General features: G+C 35.7%; 2 protein-coding genes across 22 annotated transcripts in view; one reads left to right on the forward strand and one right to left on the reverse strand.

The window, feature by feature from the left end:
• Window positions 1-1,464, reverse strand: part of KIF18A (kinesin family member 18A) — a 79,753-nt gene extending 78,289 nt beyond the window's left edge. For 2 of the 3 annotated variants that reach the window (XM_011286752.4, XR_006586463.1), the window contains exons 1-2: window positions 1,308-1,464; window positions 678-790 (exon numbers count right to left, since the gene is read on the reverse strand). The gene's annotated coding sequence lies outside the window, so the exon portion shown is untranslated. Of the gene's footprint in view, window positions 1-636; window positions 791-1,307 lie in introns of all 3 variants that reach the window. The other variant, XM_045039074.1, reaches the window with a different exon arrangement.
• METTL15 (methyltransferase like 15) overlaps window positions 1,465-24,123 on the forward strand; it is a 289,458-nt gene continuing 266,799 nt past the window's right edge. For 8 of the 19 annotated variants that reach the window (XR_006586464.1, XR_006586468.1, XR_006586467.1 and 5 more), the window contains exons 1-2: window positions 1,687-3,717; window positions 7,168-7,454. Coding sequence is in view for 7 of the 19 variants with exons in the window: in XM_023239666.2 (XP_023095434.1) it covers window positions 7,185-7,454 (270 nt within the window). In the remaining 12 variants the exon portion in view is untranslated. The other 11 variants (XR_006586472.1, XR_006586473.1, XR_006586474.1 and 8 more) reach the window with 9 other exon arrangements.

Here is a 24,123-nt window from a genome sequence, read left to right on the forward strand (position 1 = left end):
TCTGGAAATAACTTTAGTGTTAGAGCCAGTGCTTCTACTAATTTAAAAACATCAGGGAGGAACAAAAATTTCAAATGGAGTTTAAGGGTGGCACTAGTATCTGGGCTATTTTTTGCTCCTAGATTTCATGGAGTTACCATAAAAGTGACTTTATTGTGTACTTTAATTGATTCAGGCTATCAATGGATATTGACAAGATGCACTTTAAAAGTGAAAATTTTATGTACTTCTATATACTTGCTCAGTAACAGAAGAGATTAATTACTACCGTTAAAGGCAGATAATCTTTGTTTACTGAAAAAGTCAATTCTTACAATGTAACAGAAACTTATTAACAAGCACTATCTAGTCTTTGGATGTGATATTCTCTAGCACCAAAGTTCATAAATACTTCCCAGAGGGCCTGAATGTAGTGGAATAACACTACCAACTAAACCCTGTAGAATGCTTAACACAGTCTACTCCATAGTTCATAGTAAATAACCTAAAGTATATATTATACAAAATTATTCAATTCTGGACAAATAAACTCTTCTCATAAACAGCAGTTAGCCTTGATCTCTCTGTAACTGAATGCCTAGTAAGCTGCTAAAAGTCTTGCATAAACTAAGAACAGAGGGTAAAAGGAGTTCTTACTCATTTGCAAAGCACTTTGCCAAGCGGTATAGCTTCCATACCTCATCTGATTCTTGGCAATCCCGTTACACAGTGCTGGCAGGTCTTATCTTGACGCTACAACTCAGACTCAGAGGAGGTTCCCGACTGACCTTTGCCAAGTTAACACCAGGACCTTGCAGGACAAAAAGTTTGTAAGTTGGAAAACCAAAAATCCTTATTACATAGTTCAGCTCAGAGTTACATTTACAACTGTATCTTAAACAAAACATTCTGAATTTGGAGTCCGGAACGAACTTTACACTGTAAGGTGCAAGGCAATTAAAGTGCTCTGCCAGTCTAGGGAAAGAGCCAGGATGCCCTTTAAAACTTCCGACTTTCTCAGAATTTAAGGCAGGAGATTTCTGCCCTTCCTGTGGAGCAGTGAAGCGCTCCCGATCAGGTAGAGCCCTGCTCTAGCTGGGACTCGAGTTCCTCTTCCTTTCACTTTCTCCCCGGGGACGCTAACTACCCGCCCCCTACCCCCACCTCCCCTACCCCCCTACCCCCCACTCAATCCTTCGGCGTTTGTCAACAAGCCCATCCCGTCTTCTCCTCAGGCGGCCGCAGGAGCCTTCCGTTTCCAGCGAGATAGGCCATCAAAAGAAGCGTTCCCGAGACGAGAAGTTTCTCCTCACGTGCCTCTCACTCACCTCTAGTCCACCAAAGGTTACCGCGACACTTCACTTCGATGTCCGCCTCACCGCGATTCAAACTCGGCAACAAGATTCAAACCCAAGCCAGCTTTTCCAGCACCTCGTTTCATTGGCTGCCGACTTCGTGACGCAATCACGTCGGACGTTGCCGTGGCGCGTGGTAGCTTGGCGCCAGTAGTCTCAGCCGCGCGGCTCTGTGGAACCCGCCTTGCTGCGCGTAGCCAGGGCAACGCGCACGGCTGTTTCCGGAGGCGGTGGCCGAGGTGGGCGGGGCTAGACCGCAGCTGCAGGTGGGAGGTAGCCACCTGGGATCCTCAGACCACTTCAAGAGCCGCGGGCGCAGGGCCCGGTCCTTGGGTTCAGGGTGTGAGTGAGACGGGAGCGGGCAGGGGTTGGCTTGTGCAGTCTGCTGGGGGAGAGGCGGAGCCTGTTGGGTGTGGGTTAATGGATTGTGAACGTTTATCTTCTTTATTGAGTAGTGAGGCCTCCAAGGCACAGGTCCCATGCTATGGAAGGTGTAGGGACCTGTTCCTTTCAGCCACTTTCACTTAAACCGAACTGGGGTCAATTCGCCTCAATGAATTGAAAGTCCAGAGCTTTAGGTTTGAGGCCCTAGGCTTTATTTCTCAGGACTCCCAGGCCTACTCCTTTTATTGCTGACTGAAACTATTTGGTGTTTTTGACATTCCTTTTGGATGAGGACTTTATAAAATAAATTCATTTAAATTTATTGGCTTAGTTCATTTTTGGATGCAGTGTTTTTTAAAGTCCTAGATTGTAGATATTATTTCAAAATGTACGGTTTAAAAAGAAAAAAAATACCAGAAAAAAAGGGAAATATGTTTGCTAAGATAAGTCCATTTTATTTGTCAGGATGTTTTTAATAGTATGATCTGAATGTCATTGTTATTCTTTATATTAACATTATTGTATCCATTCTGCAATTACTGATTGTAGACTTTAGGGACATAATAGCATACATAAAAATTCCCTGCCTTCTTGGAGCTTATATTCTTATATGGAGCTTATCACCATAATAAATAGGATGGCACAACACATTGCAGAATATTGTAAGTGAAACAATTATGACAACTTCTACATTATGGACACTTATTTCCTTTTGAAGAAAATCAGAAGCACAGTGTATTGTATACGATGCATGTTATATGATTGTTTCTGAACTCTGGATAGTGCATCAATAAAGATATTAATTGCTGGCTATATTACATATATGTTAGCTAACGCAATAGTTACTTGTGTGGTGCTGGGTTTGGTAATAAAATTGAGAAGTCTTTTTATTTTATTTCAAATATGTATTCACTCTATATTACTTGATGTATACTTGATGTCCCAGGCATTTTGTTAACTCTATATATGTTATTTTATTTCACTCTCAAAATAGCCCATGAGATACAGGCACAATTTATTTTACTTAAAAAACAAAAACAAAAACAAGTTTTCAGAAGATCCCTAAAGGAAATTTAACTGTACAAACCAGCCAATTCAGAAATGAGGCATTTGTCTCAGAAATAATTTCTAGGTTAAGTGATCTTAAGATACTTAATCTATTCTGAAAATAGGTATTTTAAAACCAATTTCTTGTAAAATTACGTTCATTATTGGTGAATAAGAAGTGTTTTAGATTTCATTTATTTCGACACCACATTATAAGCCTTGCTAACAGGTGTTTCCACACCTAATCTAAAGTGCTTATTTTACATTTAACTTTAAATTCTGCCTTACAGTTGCCATTTAGCACATTTAGATGATGAGGTCTATATTCTTAAAGTATTGTGTAGTCAAAGCAAAGAAACTTTAATGTTACAATAAATGCCATCACTCTGCCAGTTGGCTTCTGTTTGGCAAGACATCAAGAAATAAAACAAAGCATGAGACTAGTGTATTTTGTAACGAAATGAAGGAAAAAGAACCGAAACCATAAAAACATAGGACTAAAGGAGACAGAAATTCCCACCTTTTGTTAGAAATTGGTTGTATAATGTGTTACAATAGAACACGGAAATTTAACAGAGACTCATAGTAAACGGAATAGAGTGGAGTTAAGAATAAAATGGAGTTAGGTTTAAAGTTGATTCAGACATTAAAAAAAAAAAAAAAGTAGATTTAAACCTGGCAGTGGTAGGTTCTTATTTCCGCCCCCTCTTCAGGAACGCTATTTGAACCCCTCGCGCCTGCAGGACCCTTTGTCAGCTGGGGCCTGAAAAGAGCGGAACGAAAGGCGGACGGTTTTCGGTTGCTGGGGCGGACGTGGACCCGATCTGTCCGTCCTTGCAAGTTTCCCCCAAGGCTGGGACCTAGACGTGCGTCAACTCGTGTTCTCTGGCACCGTAGTAGTGGTCGTCGCTGGCCCGAGTTAGAAGCCAACAGTGAATTCTTCGTGCCTCAGGTGAGGAGAAGGTGGCCGAGTCCCGGGAGCTCTCTTGCAGCTCACCCCAAGCCTTTGGGGGAACTTCCAGAGGTCGCTGAATTCGCCCAGGACAAAAGGAAACACGCCCCTGCTCCCGCTTTCCCTCCTAAACACTCACTCATCCTGAGTTCAGAAGTTTGTGAACAGTTTTCCCTCCTCCGAGTATAATTCTTAGGCAAAAGGATGCATTCTTCCTGAACTTTAGAACCTCTTTCAGTTTGTCTCCATTCGGCTGCCAGCCTCCAGGCTGGGTTTTTGGCCTTAGGAATTAAGTTTTCGAATGTTTTTCTCCACTGGGAAAGCTGAGTGCTAAGATGGTAACGGCACCGTTGAGGAAGTAGTTTTCAAAGGTATCACTTCTGTACCCACAATTAAAGAGTAACCTGGCCAATTCCCTGCTTTGAACAGCTGAGACTGAACTTTGCTGGCAAAGCTAAAAGACTTACCTAGGAAACCAGAGTTGGCTCGAGCGGCCGGTTTCCCGTCTCTCCGCTTCCTTCCTGTGACCAGAGGGAAACTTTTAAAGGGTCTTAAATTCTGTAGGGTGTTTGGTTCATAGCCAACTGCATGAGCGCTCTGGGTTATCCGGCAGGACACTGGGCTGCGGAAAGGAAAGGAACATCCTCCTTTAGAGCTTGTCCCCTTCCATTCTTGGGAGATAGTCAAGGAAACCACCAAAGAGGAAGATTATTTGAGGTCCTTTCTCCATGTTAACCCACGTTAGTAGCCAATTGCTGCATAATAAAATCTTCAGGCTTTGTACTTGAAACATAGTTGAGTAAATACATATAAATTGAATGCAAAAAGAAAAGAATTAACGGTTGGCAAAGGAAGCTTTTTTTTCTATTCTACTTGCTTTTCCTGTGCGGTTCTGATTCCTGTACTGGAATATTATAGAGATGTATAGATGTATGTATATCTGTCTATTTAAATATATATCATACATTTATCTAGGTATATATTTAAATATAAAAATATGGATATAGGATTAAGCAATAGGATATTGGCTCTTTACAGAAAAAGTAATCCATGAGATACAACAAATATACAGTCAGTATAATTAAAGTGCCATGCAATTACATGGGTGCATTAAATAGAGCTAGTGGGCTATGTTTGTAACATAGAAGCTAAGATTAAAGGCTTGGGATACAGTTCTAGCTTTATGGCTTTCTAGGTATGTGACCTTTTGGCAAATTACTTCTCTGTTTTTCTCATCTGTAAAATAGAAATAATTATACTGTCTATCTCTAAGAGTTGTAAGGATAGAATGAGTTTAGTGGTATTTAGTAAGTGCTTAATAAATGTTAGCCTCTATTTTGAAAAATGTTAGAAACACTAGGTTTTGAGGGTAGTTGGGTTTACTTTGTATAAGCTTTCTTTTTTTATTTTTTTAAAGTTTTTTTTTTTTTTTTAATGTTTATTTTTGAGAGAGGGAGAATCCTTGCGGTGCACATGCGTGGGGGAGGGGCAGAGAGAGAGGGAAACAGGAACTCTGAAGCAGACCCCACACTGTCAGCACAAAGCCCTACCTGGGACACAACCCACCATCCACTTGAGCCATAGTTGGATGCTAAACCGAGTCACCCAGGTGCCCCTGTATAACTTTTCTGAAACAAATGAGGCATAATTAATAATTTGACTAATTTGAAACTGGTGAACATTGAAAACTTTACTTAAAACATTTAACCCCCCCCCCCCCCCCCCCCCGCCCCATATTTTTCCTGTGTCACGTTTGCCATAAAATTCTGTGGATTATGCCTTAGGTAAAGTTGGCGTATTTTTAAGGTAACATCTTGTTGATACTATATTTATATAATATAAATGTATTTCTTTTCTAGTCATTACGTGTGGTCAACTTTTCAACATCATTTTTCATTTTCTATTGCAAAAGGAAAGGAAGGCATATTTAAACAAGATATTTATGTTTCTTTTTCTTTTTTGGAGGTGGATATTTATGTGTCGAAGTATTTTGAGAATGTGGTTTTTGGTAGGGTCTGTCAGGCAGGCAAAATTTCCTAAAGCAAGTTTTGTTAAAAATATTAATTGTGTAGAATTATCCATCCATTCACTTTTTTTTTTTCAGAAAACACTAAGCACTGAGTGTGCATCTGCTTTTGTAGATAAAAAAGGTGTTATCTTATTTTTAAATAACTCCTAATCTATGAGGACTAAAAAACAGTGTTAACTCTGCATTTACTATAATAGTATTAAAAACATTGCTTACAACCTGTATAAAAAGCATAATGTTTTTAAAACGTTTTCTGTTAATATATTTACATACTTTTTTCCTCTGCATTTAAGAGTTACAGATTGCAGAATAAAAAGGCACAAGTGTGAGAAAGTTAAGGAACTTAATATTTATTTTCTCGTTTTTTGGGGGCAAGGACAGTTAAAACAAAGGTGAATACGAAATGCCAAAGTAGGCTCAGTTGAGTGTTTATAAGGTTAAAATTTATTTATTTATTTTTATAGATTTCCTAAGCTTTTTTTTTTTTTTAAGTGTTTATTTGTTTATTTTTGAGAAACACAGAGCAAGCAAGCAGGGTAGGGGCAGAGGGAAAGGGAGAGAGAGAATCCCAAGCGGGCTCTGCGCTGTCTGTGCAGAGCCTGAAACAGGGCTCGATCTCACAACTGTGAGATCATGACCTGAGCTGAAATCAAGAGTCAGGTGCTTAACTGACCGAGCCACCCAGGTGCCCCTGTAAAGTTATAATTTAAATTGAAACATGTTTCGCTGATACAGGCCATCGTGAGACAATCTTGTCAGAGCATATTCATAACAAGTCTGCAAGATTTTCACAGACAGTTTTACCTTTCTTTCTTTTTAGATAAACATATGTAGCTTTTTCCAGGGACAGTTCCTCAAAGTTAAATTAAAGATGAAGATTTAGCATTATGAAAAAAACAAATAGAAGAGCTTGAAATGAAAGACTACCTGAACCTAAAATAGGATAATATTTATAATCCCTTCAATCATCCAGATAGTTTTTTCAAATAAACATTTCTAATGCACTGAATCCATTCTTTAGACTTAATTAAAATTAGAAAAGTATAGTTCTGTGGTGCTTAGGTGGCTCAGTCAGTTAAAGTGCCCAACTTAGGCTCAGGTCATGATCTTATGGTTCATGAGTTTGAGCCCCGTGTCAGGCTCTGTGCTGACAGCTCAGAGCCTGGAGCCTGCTTTGGATTCTGTGTCTCCCCCTCTCTCTACCCCTGCATCACTTGTGCTCTGTCTCTCTCTCTCTCAAAAATAAATAAACATTAAAAAAAAAGTATATTTCAGAAAAATGATGACTTAATAAGCAGTTTTTACATTCCTAATAATTAACATGTTAATGGTCTTAATAGTTTACCAGGCCATTTAAAAAAGTTATACAAAATTACATATTTTAAAAATCCAACAGTCATGATATTTTTAATTTTTTCTAGATTGGTTGACCTACAAGATGCTTCGATACCCATATTTTTGTAAAATCTATAAAGAATTTCATTCATGCTGGTTGGAATCTGGCATATTTAATTTAGGTATCTGGCCAAAAAAAATACATGCTACAACAGAAAGATGTAATGAATATGAAGCCCAGGAGCAAACAGATCAAACTGGAGCTCAGGAGTTACATAGATCTCAAAATGGAGATTTTGAAGCTATGACTAAATTACATATCCCAGTAATGGTGGATGAAGTTGTTCGTTGTTTGGCACCACAAAAAGGCCAGGTAAGTTGATTAGTTTTTTTAATTTTTAACACTTTGAAAATTGAGATATTCACTTATCTTAATATTCACTATTTTAAAGCATATTATGCAGTGGATTTTAGTATATACACAAGGTTGTACAGTCATCACTATCTAATTCAGGAACACTTTCGTCACTTCAATAGGGAATCCCATATCCATTAGCATTCACTCCGCATTGACCCCCTTCCTTTTGCTCCTGACAACTACTAATCTATTATTGTCTGTATGGAGTTGCCTAATCTGGAAATCTTATATAAATGGATTCATATTATATGTGGCCCTTTGCATTTGCTTTGTATTATTTAGCATGTTTTCAAGATTCATCCATGTCATAGCATGTGCCTGTACTTCATTTCTTTTTTCCCTGAACAACATTGCATTTATGGATATACCACATCCTTTTTATCCATTCACTAATTGATGGCATTTGTGTGTCCACTTTTTGGCTACTGTGAATAATGCTGTTATGAACATTCATGTACAAGTTTTTGTAGGGACATATGTTTTCACTCAGGTATATACCTAGGAGTGGCATTGATGGGTCATATGATATTCTATGCTTAACTCATTGAGGATCTGCCATACTGTTTTACGGAGTTGATTAGTTTTGTCAAGTAACTGTTTTAAAAGAAAAAGAACATTACATTGGCTGAGTGGTTTGGGTATGAAAACAATTCTAGCATAGCTTGAGAATTTTAGTATCTTTTTAAGAATGACTATAGACAAAGATAAGGATATGAATTCCTGTTTTCTTGTTTTGTTAGATTTTTCAACTACCCTGCTTTTTGATTTAGAGTTCTCCAGAGAAATAGGACCAACAGGATGTGTGTGTTTGTGTGGATGCATGTATATGTGTATGTACATGTGCATGTGTGTGAGTACATATGTGTGTGCACACACATGCATGAGGTGGAAAAGAGATTGAATGATTGATTTTGAGGAATTGAATCTGAGGAATTTATCTGAGGAATAGCAATCCTCAGTTAAAGAGGATTGGTAAGTCCATGTGTACAGTAGGCTGACAGGCTGGAGACCCAAGTAAGAAATCTGAGTCCAAATTGAGTCTGCAATTTGCCAGCAGAATTCTTCTTGTTTTCAGGATGTCAGTCTTTGTTTTATTAAGGCTTTTCACTAATTGGATGGGACCACCCACATTATGGAGAGTAATCTGCTTTACTCAGTCCAGTAATTTAAAATTTAATCTCACTCCCCCCAAAAAAACCTTGACAGAAACATCCCGAATAATAATGTTTGGCCAAATGTCTGGGTATTATGGCCCAGCAAAGTTGACATAAAATTAACCATCATACTTATTTATAGTGTTGCTGGCAGGATTATATAAGGTTTTAGATACAAAAATGCTTTAAACTCTATAAAGAGATCACAAAAAATGTTAGGTAATATGATATCCAATATGATAAAGCTAGAATTTCTGGAAATTAAGCTCATTCACAAGAGAGAGAAAAAAAAAAAAACCCCTTTTGTCATAGTAAATTTTCATCAGATGTGTTCTTATAACCTAATGCTGATACTTAGCTTACTGACTTCAGAAATATGATCTCTTATTTTAGAAGTTACTATTCCCTAAATCAGTTATGTACGTTTAAAAGTCACACCTTGGTTCTTTTCCAGGATATAGTGGCTTAATGGTTAAGAGCAAAGATTCTATAATTGGACTTCCTAGGTTTGAATCCGTCATCTAACACACAAGTGTGTACATACATTCACAAACACAGCTCTTTTTATTTTTTATTTATTTTTTATTTTTTGAGACATGCTCAAGTTACATCAGATAGTTTTCATGAACTAAGTTCTAAGCTATACACATAAGGTATGCTGGAATGGGTGGATGTTGCTCATGTGAAAGCCATCATTAATATGACTTAGGTTGCTTTACCACAAAAATATTCATTTATCTTATCCTTAGGCAGTATATATATAACAAGGTAAATCCAGTATTCTTAGATGAGATTATGTGTACAAAGCATCTAGGTCAATGCTGTCATATGGTAGGGACTCTAAACATGAAAATATAAATTAAAAAAATTGGATCAAACTTCCTGTTAAATGACTTAAAATGAAATTCTCTTCATTTTCTGTAAAGATTCATAATGCAAGGATAGCAATTAATACCCATACCTTAATGTGAGTCTAAGAAAAAGTACATATAAATATATATGATATATTTGAGATCTATAGGAGAGGGAAGGGGCAGTCAGTAAAAAAGTGGAACTGAATTTAGTGGCTTGAATTTGACCTCTGGAACCAAAAACTAAAGCTCGTTGTATAAATTTGCTGAAACTTAGTAACAAAAACTAAATATTTATTTTGTAATAACTAAAGTAGAAAAATAGCCAAACAAAAATAAACCCCACAAAGTCTCCTACTAAATCAGTATTGGATCTGCCTTTGTTCTAAAACCAAGTGAAATAAAATGAGACAATTTTACAACTTGACCTATCTTGCTGTTTCATTTGTTCAGGTTCCTGACAAATGTAATGTTGGTTTATTTTGACATTTCCATTGTTCTGATTTGAGTTGGGTTTTCTGGTAACTTTTTATAGAAAGTTTAATTTTATGAATGTTATATTTGAAAATTTTCATGTGAGGTACATTTAGAGACAACGTTATTTCTTACCTTTTCTGCTGTCTGGCAGACAGCTTTATTCACTATTCCCTTAATCTTCAAGTAATAAAGAACTGGTGACAGTTCTTGGACAGGAAAGGTCTTCATTTCTTCCAGAATCCATTATTTGCTTCTTTCTTCCTGAGCCTTTTCCCCCAAATCATTTTCTTTTGCAAACTATGAGTCATACATTCACTTGTATCAATCACCCACATAATTATTGTTTTTCACGTCACCTTCAATGGTGAATTAACAAATGAAAGTTTTGATCATAACAGGAACCTTAAAAATATCTAAATATAGTTTTCAGGGAGGACTTGTTCATTTAATAGTAATTTTTTTTCTTCAACATTTAAAAGTTGCTTACTTCAAGCTAATTTGGGGGAATTTCTTCTATATCATAACCAATTTACTGTTATTAATTTATATTACTATTGCAAATACATGCAAAATATTTATAAATTTGGATTAAAAGAAAAAAAAAGTTCTTCCTTTCCTTTGGGAGGTATAGAAGGGATTGAATAAATTATAATTCTTTCTCCTTGGCAAGTTTCCATTATTTCATATTCTGGGTGAATAACTTTTTGTAAGAATATATTATTGTAAAAATTTTTTCTTGCTTCTGGAGATGGTTTAGTGTTGGCTACTGTGGTCAGTTTTTCATTCCTAATTTCTGAAAAGTGGAGAAAAAGCATGACCCTGCCTAGTTGAAGATGGTAGCAATTTGGAAGGATATAGGAGACTTGATATTTATTTTTTTCCTAGTAGTAGTGCCAGTTTAGTTTGCTTCCTTGGGGTTTCTGTGAGAGTGATAGGTTATGAGGCAGGTAATGGACATGCAAGGACTAGTACCAGTAGCTGTGTAATTTTGGGCGAGTAGCTTATCATGACTGTGCCTCAGATTCTTCATCTGTAAAATGGGGAAATATGACGTACCACCTGGTCACTGTAAGGATTAGGTGAGTTCACATATGTCAATTGCTTATAATGATATCTTCCAAGTAGTATGAACTCAATAAACATTAGCTGTTATTATTAGGGGGATAGTAAGGGTCAGAGCTGGTAGCTAGCTAGATACAATAAAATTTAGGAAAAAAATACCAAGAGATAACAAAGGTGGAAACAAAAGTTCAGGAAAGGTGAAACCAATATGTCTGGAATTGAAAAAGTAGTTTCCTTTGCACTATTGAAGTCTCCTTATCGTCATATTTCTGGTCTTGAGTCAAATTTCACTTTAGCAGGCAAATTTTTTCTAAGGCTCCAGAGGTGGCAGGTCTCCTTGTTATACATTCATTGAGTCATATGTTTTTCTTTCATAGCATTAATAATAATTGATAATTATAATTTTTTAATGGCATTATTTGTTCAGTGGACATTTCTCCTAACAGACTGTCCTCTATGAAGTCATAAGTGTGTTTTTTTTGTTTTTCCATTATATCTCCAGTGCCTGGCACAGGCCTACAACATGGTGGGTTTTATAATGATTTTTTAAGTGAATGAGTAAGAGTCAAATTGAAGGACAGATGAGAGGCACAAATAAAAAGAATGTCCCTTGAGTACTAAGGTTGCTTCTTGGGCTCAAGACTTTATATGATTCCAACTTCAGTGTGACAGGCCTAGTCCCTGGTGAAGGAGTAGATACAAGGACTGAGAAAATGAGCTGATATCTAAACTGATGCAAAATCAATTATAATAAATATCAGAGTAAGGTTGTAAGGTTGGTTTCATATGTACTCGAAATAATTCTCTTGCTATTTTGATATTCTAACATTTAATATTAATTTCATAATTACTAGATTTACTGAAATTGTCCCGGTACCAGTTATAATTTTCTTTATAAAAAGATTCATTATTCCCTGTATAATGGATTTTTCTTAAGATCAGGAGCAATATTTTACTTGAAAATCTTTATAATCTTTAATGTAGAGTAAACATCAAAGAGAAAATCCTGAGACTATATGTTTGCTGTCTTAAACAATTGAAGGCTGATTGGTCACAGAGAGGAGGAGTTTATTTTGTTTGACCTCAAATTATTTAAAAAGGAACTTTTCTGAGAGACAGGACCAGTGCCATAGCTCCTGTAGGGAGTTGCCTTTTTTTTTTTTTACGAAGGACTATTAAAATTTCAGATGGAATGGACTGTCAAAATGTAGTGCTTCCTCTCCCATATATTTTTTTAAATTTTTTTTTTTTAAGGTTTATTCATTTCTCAAAGACAGAGAGAGTGTGAGCAGGGGAGGGGCAGAGAGAGAGAGGGAGACACAGAAGCTGAAACAGGCTCCAGGCTCTGAGCTGTCAGTACAGAGCCTGATGTGGGGCTTCAACTCATGGACCGCAAGATCATGACTTGAGCCAAAGTCGGACGCTTAACCGACTGAGCCACCCAGGTGCCCCTCCCATATTTTTTAAAGTATAGGTTTCTTTGAAGTAAATTTTTATTTTACATTGCATTCTACCAATTATTTGAAAAAAATAATGTTTCCATCTTAAAAAATGAGGTAGCTAATTAAGTGAACTTTGCATCAAAATACTTTGTGCAGTGTGATACTTCCAGTGTTACACTGGTAAATATTTAGTGCCTGGTCTGAGAGTCAGGGTGTGGTGTAGCTTTAAAAACAAAAACAAGGGGCGCCTGGGTGGCTCAGTTGGTTAAGCGTCCGACTTCGGCTCAGGTCATGATCTCACAGTCTGTGAGTTCGAACCCCACGTCGGGCTCTGTGCTGACAGCTCAGAGCCTGAAGCCTGTTTCGGATTCTGTGTCTCCCTCTCTCTCTGACCCTCCCCTGTTCATGCTCTGTCTCTCTCTGTCTCAAAAATAAATAAACGTTAAAACAAAAACAAAAACAAAAAACCTTGATTTATTTTGTTTACAGATTTTCATGATATATGTATTCCTATTATAGGCTATTTCAGCCTACCAACCTAATGCCACTGTAGCCTTAGGGAGAAATATGAATAGCTGGTGCTCTTCAGCTGGTATGACCAATACCAGGTATGATTCTCATGATGCCATGAGATATTTGTGAATTATATAATGGCAGAATTTTTGCCTTATGTTTCTGAAAATCAGTATGGTCTGTAGAGTTCTTTTGTCTTTGTTCATTTGATGTTCCCTAGTTAAAACCTTTGTTTTATGTTTCTCTGCCCTAGGAAGTACCATGGTATAGCCATAGAATATTGTTTTTCATACATTTTTTAACAACAGAATTCTTTTTTCTCTCTCTAATAAATAATCCCAAACATAAGACAGATAAAAACAGCATTACATAGTGTAAATTTGTTTATATAATTTAGTTGTGACAGAGTCAGTTACGGAACAGAGGCATTTTGTTGAGTGCAAAACTTCAAAATCAACATCCGTGTCTTTTTTTTTTTTTTTGCATAATTTCAAAAATTTTTTTAAATGTTTATTTAGTTTTGAGAAAGAGAGACAGAGCAAAAGTAGGGGAGGGGCAGAGAGAGAGGGAGACACAAGATCTGAAGCTGACTCCAGCCTGCTAGCTGTCAGCACAGAGCCCAGTGTGGGGCCTGAACTCACAAACTGCGGTGAGATTATGACTTGAGCTGAAGTTACACACTAACTGGCTGAGCCACCCAGGTACCTCCCCCACTTTTTTTTTAATTAAAAAAATTTTTTTTGTTTGCATAATTTGGATTCACAAAGGTAAATTATAATTTATAATTTATAAAATGTAAATTTTTTTAAACAGTCTTCCTGAAATCTGCTTAATTTTTTAAAAATTTATTTATTTTTATTTTATTTTAGAGAGAAAGTGTGTATGCAAGGGGGCTAGAGGGCAGGGGTGGGGGAGAATTCTAAGTAGGCTTTGTGCTCCGTGCGAAGCCTGATGTGGGGCTCAGTCCCATCACTGTGAGATCATGACCTGAGTTGAAACCAAGAGTTGGACACTTAACTCACTGAGTCACTTAGGTGCCCCTCAGCTTAATTTGTAGTTAAATTGGGGTGGTAAGAGAATTTTTAATTAGATTAAAAAGGACACTATATATTAATAAATATTCATGTGCCTAGTGCCAGGCCATCAAATTATATGAAGCAAAACCTGACAGAATTTTTATTTTTATTTTTATTTTTATTTTTATTTTTATTTTTATTTTTATTTTTGAGAGACAGAGTGGGGGTGAGGGGCCAGAGAGAATCCCAAGCAAGTTCCATGCTTACCATGGAGCCTGACACGGACTCAGTCCCATGACCCTGGGATCATGACTGAGCCAAAATCAAGAGTTCAACTGACTGAGGGGCGCCTGGGTGGCGCAGTCGGTTAAGCGTCGGACTTCAGCCAGGTCACGATCTCGCGGTCCGTGAGTTCCAGCCCCACGTCAGGCTCTGGGCTGATGATCAGAGCCTGGAGACTGTTTCTGATTCTGTGTCTCCCTCTCTCTCTGCCCCTCCCCTGTTCATGCTCTGTCTCTCTCTGTCCCAAAAATAAATAAACGTTGAAAAAAAAAATTTAAAAAAAAAGAGTTCAACTGACTGAGCCACTCAGGTGCCCCCAAACCTGACAGAATTAAAGGGAGAAATAGTGCTATGATAATAGTTAGAGATTTTAATACCTCACTCAAAATAGCCTCTCCAATAATGAGAACAAATATTAATAAAGAAGTAGAGGCTTTAACACAATAAACTTACTAGGCTTAACAGATGTATACAGAACACTCTACCCCAAAATAGCATACACATTTGTCTCAAGTGCACGTGGGACATTTTCTGGGATAGAACATATGGTAACTGGAAAATTCATGAATTTGTGGAAATTAAACAACATACTCCTAAACAACTAAGAAGTCAAAGAATATCAAAGAAGTCACAAGGGAAATTAGGAAATACTTAGGAATGAAAAAAAATACAACATACTAAAAATTTATGGGACACAGTGAAATTTGTGCTAAGGGAGAAATTTATAAATTGCTTACATTAAAAATCAAGAAAGGTGCCAAATCTTCCATAACGTATATAAACGCATTTTGTAACATATAAATGTTGAATTGTTGTTGTACACCTCAAAGTAATATTGTATGTCAACTATACTTCAGTTAAGATCTCAAATCAACAATCTAAGTTTATAACTTAAGGAACTAAATAAAAAGAATAAATTAAACCCAAAGTTAGCTGAGGGAAAGAAATTAAAGATTAGAGCCCTGTTAAATGATATAGGAAATAGAAAACCAATAGAGAAAATCAGTGAAGCCAGATTGAAGAGATCAGCACAATTGACAATCTTAGCTAGAGGGACAATTAAAAAATGAAGAGATGGCCCAAATTACGAGACTGAAAATGGGGACAATTACTACCAATTTTGCAGAAATAGGATTATATGAGAGCACTATGAACAGTTGTATGCCAACAGATTGGATAACCTAGGTGAACTAGACAAATTCATAGAAACACAAAACCTACCAAGACTAGGGGCACCTGAGTGTATCTGTTGGTTGAGCGTCTGATTCTTGATCTCAGCTCGGGTATTGATTTTGGGGTCATGGGTTAGGGCCCTGTGTTAGGTTCCTTGCTGGGTGTGAAGCCTGCTTAAAAAACAAAACAACAACAACAAAAAAACCCAACAAAACAAACCTACCAAACCTACTGAACCATGAAGAAATAGAAAATAAGGATAACCTATTACTATTCAGGATATTAAATCACTAATAAGAAAATCTATTGACAAAGAAAAGCCCTGGACCTGATGACTTCACTGGTGAATTCTACAAATGTTTAAAGAATAATTAATAGCACCTCAGGGCTTTTCCAAACACGTTGAAGAGGAGGGAATACTTCCTAACTCATTTTATGAGGCCAGAATTATCTTATACCAAAGACACTACAAGAAAACTATAGCCCCAAATCCCTTATAAACATGGACACTAAAATCCTCAACAGAATGCTAACAAAGAGAATTAGGTAGCATATTAAAAGGACCAGGTGGGGGCGCCTGGGTGGCGCAGTCGGTTAAGCGTCCGACTTCAGCCAGGTCACGATCTCGCGGTCCGGGAGTTCGAGACCCGCGTCAGGCTCTGGGCTGATGGCTCAGAGCCTGGAGCCCGTTTCCGATTCTGTGTCTCCCTCTCTCTCTGCCCCTCCCCCATTCATGCTCTGTCTCTCTCTGTCCCAAAAATAAATAAACGTTGAAAAAAAAAAAATTTTAAAAGGACCAAGTGGGCTTTATTCCTGGAATGCAAGGAGGGTTTAGCATACAAAAATTAATGTAATCTGTAGTATCAACAGAATGAGAAAACCAACATCATTTCAATTGGTGCAGTAAAAGCATTTGACAAAATTCAACACCCTTTCATGATAAAACACTCAATAAACTAGAAATAGAAGGAAACTACCTTAACAAAAGTCTTAAATGAAAAACCTACAGTGAACATCATACTCAATAGTGAAAGACAAAGTGTTTCCTCTAAGCTTGGGAACAAGGCAAGGAAGTCTGCTTTCACCACTTCTGTTCAGCATAGTACTGGGAGTTCTAGCTAGAGCAGTCAGGCAAGAAAAAGAAAAGTTATCTGAATTGGAAAGGGAAGTAAAATTATCTGCAGATGATGTGCTCTTATATATAGAAAACTATATGGGCTCCCCCCCCAACAAAAAAAAGGAAAAGAAAAAGAACCTATAAGAACAAATAAATTCAGTAAAGTAGCAGGATACAAAGTCAACACACAAAAATCACTGTACGTGAGCAATCAACCATCTGAAAAGGAAATTATAAAACCAGTTACATTTACAATAGCATAAAAAATGCTTAGGAATTAACTTCACCAAAGAGGTGAAAGACTTGTATACTGAAAACTATAAAACATTGCTGAAAGAAATTAAAGAAGACCTAACAAAAATGAAAAACATCCTGTATAAATGGATTAGAACACTTAATATTGTTAATGTCAATACTATCCAAAGGAATCTACAGATGCAATGCATTCCTTATCGAAGTCCCAATGATGTTTTTGAAGAAATAGATAAATCTGTCCTAAAATTTATATGGAATCTCAAGGGATCCTGAAGGGTCAAAACAATTGAAAAAGACAAAACTGGAGGACTCATACTTTGTTACTTCAAAATTACTACAAAGCTACTGTAATCAAAACTGGTACTAGTGTAAAGTCAGGCATGTAAACAAATGGAATAGACTAGAGAGCCCAGAAATAAACCCCTAAATATATGGTCAAATGATTTTTAACAAGAGTACCAAAACCATTCAAGAGGGAAAGGGCAGTCTTCAACAAGTGGTGCTGGAAAACTGTATATCCACATGCAGAAGGATGAAGTGGAACCCTTCCCTAACACCATATACAAAAATCAACTCAAAAAAATGGATCAGAGACTTAAATATAACACCTAAAACCATACAATTCTTAGAAGAAAACATAAGACAAACCTTTATAACATTGGATTTGGCAGTGATTTCTTGGATATAATACCAAAGGCACAGGTAGCAAAAGAAAAAAAATAGACAAATTGTACTTTATGAAAATTAAAAAACAAATTGTGCATCAAAAGACACTATCCACAGAGTAAAAAGGCAGCCCACAGAATGGCAGAAAATATTTGCAAATCATATATCTGATAGGAGTTTAATATCCAGAATATATAGAGAACTTCTAAAACTTAACAGCAAAAACAACCCAATTCAAAATGGACTTGAAAAGACATTTCTCCAAAGATGATATCTGAATGAAAATACGCTTGGATATCACTAATCATTTGGGAAATGCAAGTCAAAACCACAATGAGGTTTAACCTCATACCCATTAGATGGCTACTATCCAAAAAACTCCAGAAAACCAGTGTTGGTAAGGATGTAGAGATATTGGAATCCTTGTGTTTTGTTGGTGGGAATGGAAAATGGTAGAACTGCTGTGGAAAGTAAGATGGTGTTTCCACAAAAAATTAAAAATAGACTTACTGTATGATTCAGCAGTTACACTGAGAGAGGGAGACACAGTGGGTATATATGCAAGAGAATTGAAAGAAGGTTCTTGAAGCAGTATTTGTATACCCATGTTTATTGCAGCATTATTCACAAAAACTAAAGTGTGGATTTAACTCAAGTTTTCATTAATGGATAAATGGATAAACAAAATGTGGCATATATATACAGGGAGTGTTATTCAGCCTTAAAAAGGGAAACAATTCTGCTGTTTTCAACAGCATGGATGAGTCTTGAAGACATTTTGCTAAGTGAAATAAGCCAGTCATAAAAAGATACTAGATGATTGTGCTTGAGTGAAGTATTTAGTGTAGTCAGAGTTATAAAGACTGAAAGTAGAATGGTAGTGGCCAAGGGTTGGGAGGAATAGGGAGTTATTGTTCAATTGGTACAGAATTTCAGTTTGATAAGATAAAATAAGTTATGTAGGTGGATGGGGGTGACGGTTGCACAGCATTATGAATGTATTTAATATCTACCATTGAATGTATGCTTAAAGATGGTTAATATGGTAAGTTTTTTTCTTATGTGTATTTTAGCACAATAAAACTGTTTTTAAAGCAAGTTACCTTTTTGAAGAAAGCACAGTTCTTATATTACTTTATGGTTCTAGGTATAGACAATTGTCTAATATGAAGCTTGCAAGTAAAATGAATTTGTCGCTTTTTTATTTTTCTTTTGCAAATTTTATACTTGCAGATTTTTATTTTTAAAAAAAAATTTTAATGTTTATTTTTGAGAGAGAGAGAGAGAGAGAGACAGAGCTCAAGTTGGGGAGGGGCAGAGAGAGAGAGACAGACAGACAATCTGAAGCAGGCTCCAGGTTCTGAGCTAACAGCACAAAGCCTGTATACTTGCAGATTTTTCTATGTGTACTTCCAAAATATGTCTTTAATATATATTTAAGAATCTTATTAGTACTGAATTTCATGATTAGCTTTGTGCTTATTATATGTAATATTTTATTAGTGACATTTATTTTGTTATCTTTCACTTGAACTATTAAGCATTTATAGAAAGCTACACTACCTGATGATGTGATGAACATACTGTTAAAGTATTTAAAATCTTATAGGGAGTCAACAGTAGTAAACGTAAAATAGACATGTTAAATCCTTATGTTTTTTGATCATTTATTAAAATATTTTCTTTACAAATATTTTTAATTTTTTTTTAACGTTTATTCATTTTTGAGAGACAGAGAGGCAAGCATGAGCTGGGGAGGGGCAGAGAGAGAGGGAGACACAGAATCCAAAGCAGGCTTCAGGCTCTCAGCTGTCAGCACGGAGCCCGATGTGGGGCTCGATCCTAGGAACCATGAGATCATGACCTGAGCCGAAGTCAGTTGCTTAACAGACTGAGCCACCCAGGTGCCCCTTCTTTTCAAATATTCTCAATAAAATTTATCGTTTATGAAAATGTTAATGTGTATTATTAGTAAATCCCATCTGCTTAGACTGTCAAATTTAGAAATTCCTCTTAGAGTTTTGAGGTGGAGCGTATGGGAGTATGGAACCCAGTGGTAAATTTAATACAATGTTTTCAATGGGAATTTATATAGTTAATGTTATTTATAAAATGCTTGCTTGTGTCTCGTTATAAAAAATGTTGAGAATTGATGCAGAAAGAACTTTTCTGGTTACTTTTTAAATTTTTACTGGGTATATATAAAGGAATAAAGCTTTTGTAACGAAATGAGCTATTCAGTCATACCTAAAATGTTAGTTTCTTTAACAATTCCTTATAAGTTTTTGATATAAATGTGTCACTTAAAACTAAAAGGAAAATAACTTGTTTATGCTTATTTTTCATAATGATATGATACTATTTAAAATACTTATTTTACATATATGTATTTTTGTACACATTTATGTAAATAATACATATATTAATTTTCATATTGAAATCTTTAATAAGTGCTGTATATTTCTTGCATGTATATCCACCCTTTCCTTTAAGTTCAACATCCATGAGAATATTCTTGCTTTTTTACCAGCGAATTAATGCATTTTTATCACTGAATATAATTTTTTTCATTAGAGTTTACAATCAAATTAAAGAGGGCATAGGAAAAAATAAGGCCAATTACTTAACTTGATTGTTTGATGTATCCAATGTCTTCACATTATCGTCCTACAATTTGGTCACTTTTGTAGTCCAGAAGCTGAATCTTTATTACATTGTTACTATTAAAATATAAGAATAAAGATTTTTAAATTTTAAATTCATCTTAAATGATAGTCAGGAACTACAGTTTTAAAAATCACTGGTCCAGTTAAAACCCCCCAAATAAATATGTTTCTGTGGTTGTGAAAAATGATGTTCCACCATGCCTAAAAGTCAGCTTTATGTACTGATTTTTAAAATTTATTTAAGAGTCATTCTTTTAGTTCAGTAAATAGAGACCCAGGAAGAAAACAGAGGTCCATTCTAGAATGGAAGCTCAAAGAAAACAGGAGAAATAGGACTTTTTTTGTTCCCAAAACACATTCTCATGAGTCATCCTGGGTACTGGTTACTCTCTATTTAGGTCAGTCAGCACTAGTCCTTAATCAATAGTCTAATCATAGTTACTGCAAGAGGCTAGGTTCAGTGGTTCTCTCTTTTCCTATTGTTTTTGTAAGTCCCATACTGTTTTTAAGAGTCGTAGGAAGTATACCTTGACCTTGTAAGTTCTCATAATATTTTATTTTATTCTTCCTACACTACTTTCTCCTCATATAACAAACTACTGAGCTGTAAGTAGCATACTTAAAATGTTATTTTATAATAAACCAAGTTGCAAAGCTTTATGATGACTCATCTTCTTGTAATGTTCTGTGAACCCTCTCTCTCTTCTTTTTTGCGGGTGCTAGTTTTTGTTTCTCTTGGGTGAAACAAATACCATTTACCAGGAGGTAATGTGCCTTTAAAGGTTTTATTTACTTTGATGAATGTCGTTTTAGAAAGTGTTTATGTGCATTTTTTTATAGTTACTTATTTTTCTTCTTGTTCTGTGTAAACATTGCACTTGTTTGGTCCTCAGTATATGAGATGTCATTATATCACATTTCATACTAATTTAAGCATATATTTTATCTTTGTCATATTTATTTTCTCTGAATGGCATACAGTATTTTTCTATATTTATAATTAAATTTCCAAATAAAACCTAGCTTTTTCTTTTGTTGTATGTTTCTTTCTTTCTGGAAAGCAAGTAAGTTAACTCTGGATATTGAATATATTCATAAAGATGGAGGTTTTTCCACATGAGGCCAGTGTTTGCTAGGAAGAATATTATTAATAATAATAGCATAGAATTATGTAAGATTTTACTGTTGGCAAAGCACTTTCATATATTGTCTGTGCTTTTCATTAGGTCTGATCTCAGTAGCTTTTTGTACAAAGTACCATGTTAAATGTAGAAAGTAGGAAAGGAAATATTTCCAGTGCTTCTGTGCTACTGGAACCATGTAGTAATAAATGATATTTGTTGGATTTGAATGCTTCTAGCTAATAATCAGACTATGCAGTATGCTTTTTAACTCCACTATTAGTGTTAGTTCCCTTGTATCTAGTGTTCAGACTATAAGATCTTCAGGATCTGTATTTGGTCCCTTAATCCCTTACGTCAGCCATTTTGGCCTAATATCCTTAGAAAATAGATAACTAGTTCCCCAGGCACTCTAGGGACTATGTTAGTACTCAGTCATTCAGAGCACCTTATGCTGCTTTTGCCATCACAACATTCTGCAAGGGGTCCTGACACATCTCTTTGGTCTACTTTCTAGGTTTTTCAGAGCTTGTTTCAAGATCGATCTTTTATTCTGGCAAGGAAACCTTGTATTTCTAATGACAGGAGAGGGAGGTATATTCATGTAATAAAGGTATAGGATAAATTGACTAGAGCCATTAAGTGACTAAGGCTTAGAAATGAAGGTGGAGGGAAAGGATAGGGTCAAGGGAAGGAAACTGTTAAGAAGATGATTTGAAGAACAGTATTAATACTAAAGAGAGAAACAGCTTCATGAATTTCCATCTTTTATATGTTTTCAGTTCTTTCTCCTACACCTTACTACCATATGCCTCTTCTCTGTGTTTTGATTTTACTGTTTATTTGCAGCAGAAATCATGAAAAAAATGAGTTTATTCTCCCCCACCCCCTTTTTAAAAATGACCTTCATAATTGTCCTATGAAGACTAACTTTTCCACCAATATAGGATATCATCACTAAGATGATTTCTTCTTTGAGCCATATGTATGAAACCAACATTGTTAAATAGAAGGACTTCCTCTGCATCCTTGCCAACACCTGTTGTTTCTTTTTGTTAAGTTTACCATTCTGACTGGTGTGAGGTGATATCTCACTGTAGTTTGGATTTGTATTTCCCTGACAATCAGTGATGTGGAACATCTTTTCAAGTATCTGTTGGCCATCTGCATGTTTTCTTTGGAAAAATGCCTATTCGTGTCTTCTGTCCATTTTTTAACTGGATTATTTGGTTTTTGGGTGTTGAGTTTTATAAGTTCTTTACATATTTTGGGTATTGGCCCTTTGTCATATGTGTCATTTGCAAATATCTTCTCCCATTCCGTAGGTTACCTTTTACTTTTGCTGATTGTTTCTTTCACTGTGCAGAAGTTTTTTTTATTTTGATGAAGTCCCAATAGTTTATTTCCCTTGCCTCAGGAGACATATCTAGTAAGAAGTTGCTATGGCCGATGTCAGAGGGGTTACTGCCTGTGCTCTCCTCTAGGATTTTAATGGTTTCCTGTCTTACATTTAGGTCTTTAATCCATTTTGAATTTGTTTTTATGTGTGGTATAAGAAAGTGGTCCGGTTTCATTCTTTTTCATGTTGCTGTCCAGTTTTCCCAACACCATTTGTTGAAAAGACTATCTTTTTTCCATTGGATGTTTTTTCCTGCTTTGAACCACAACCCATATAGTTGTGGGTCTATTTCTGGGTTTTCTATTCTGTTCCATTGATCTTTGTGTCTATTTTTGTGCCATTAAAATACATGTATTTGTAAATGTATGTGTAGAATCATATGGGAATAGCTGTATGCTTCACACTCTGAAACCACGGTGTATAATGTCTTTCAAGTGTCATCTTCTTTCATTAGAAGTTTCTACACATATGTGTAGACATATATGTGAAAGCTATATGCTTAGCTGTGTATAAACTGTTATTCAAATAACACCTTCTTTCATTGATATATATGTTTGTAAACATATGTATGAAACACGTGGGAATAGACCTATTCTTACCTGAATGAAACTACACAGTATGTAATGCGTATTTCAAGTAACAACAACGACAAAAAGAAAGACTTGATTTTACTTCAGTTTAAAATGATCAAAATGGTGAATCACTTTAATGAATGAACCAATTTCTCTTGCTAAGGAGGATTACTGTAGAATTTAAATACAAAATGAGATTTTTAGAAATGAGAACAGAGATACCAATGAGAGAGAAATGTTTTATAATGTTTTCTTGTGTTAATGATTATTTTTGTAATATGTTAGTAACAGAAACTGCCCAGATTTTTCTAAAGTTACAAAGTTTTCCCCTGAAAAGCCATTAGCTTAAAGCATGATTCATAACATACAAAACAAAAAAATTATTTCGGGATTCATTCAAAGTATATATTAGAAATTCTTTGAGAAACGTATATCAGGGACAATTAATCAGTTCTGCTTAACGTGACTATGCCTTCTGAAAGCCAGAGGTGAGAAGTGGTGTTGTGTCAGATTCTTCAATTCCTGTAAAATCTTCCATAAGTAGATTGACACTACTGTGGCTCTATTATGCTGAATGTATTATTTCTGAACCTTTTGCAATTGGTATCCATCTAAAACTAACATTTTTTGTTCATTTTATTTTCTGTGTGTTCTGTTCTGAATTTTTTAATTACACCCAAGCTATCTTACTTGACACATTTGGTTTTATAATTATATATGGGAAAAAAATCCAAAAAGTAATTGTTTTTTATAAATGATTAATGAATGACTTTTGCCAGAATTATTTTTTCTGAAGACGTAACCATAAAAATTAGAAAGTTCTTTTGTTCATGGCTAATCAATAAATATTTATTGACC

This window comes from Felis catus, chromosome D1 (genome assembly GCF_018350175.1).
Source record: "Felis catus isolate Fca126 chromosome D1, F.catus_Fca126_mat1.0, whole genome shotgun sequence".
Lineage (NCBI taxonomy): Eukaryota > Metazoa > Chordata > Mammalia > Carnivora > Felidae > Felis > Felis catus.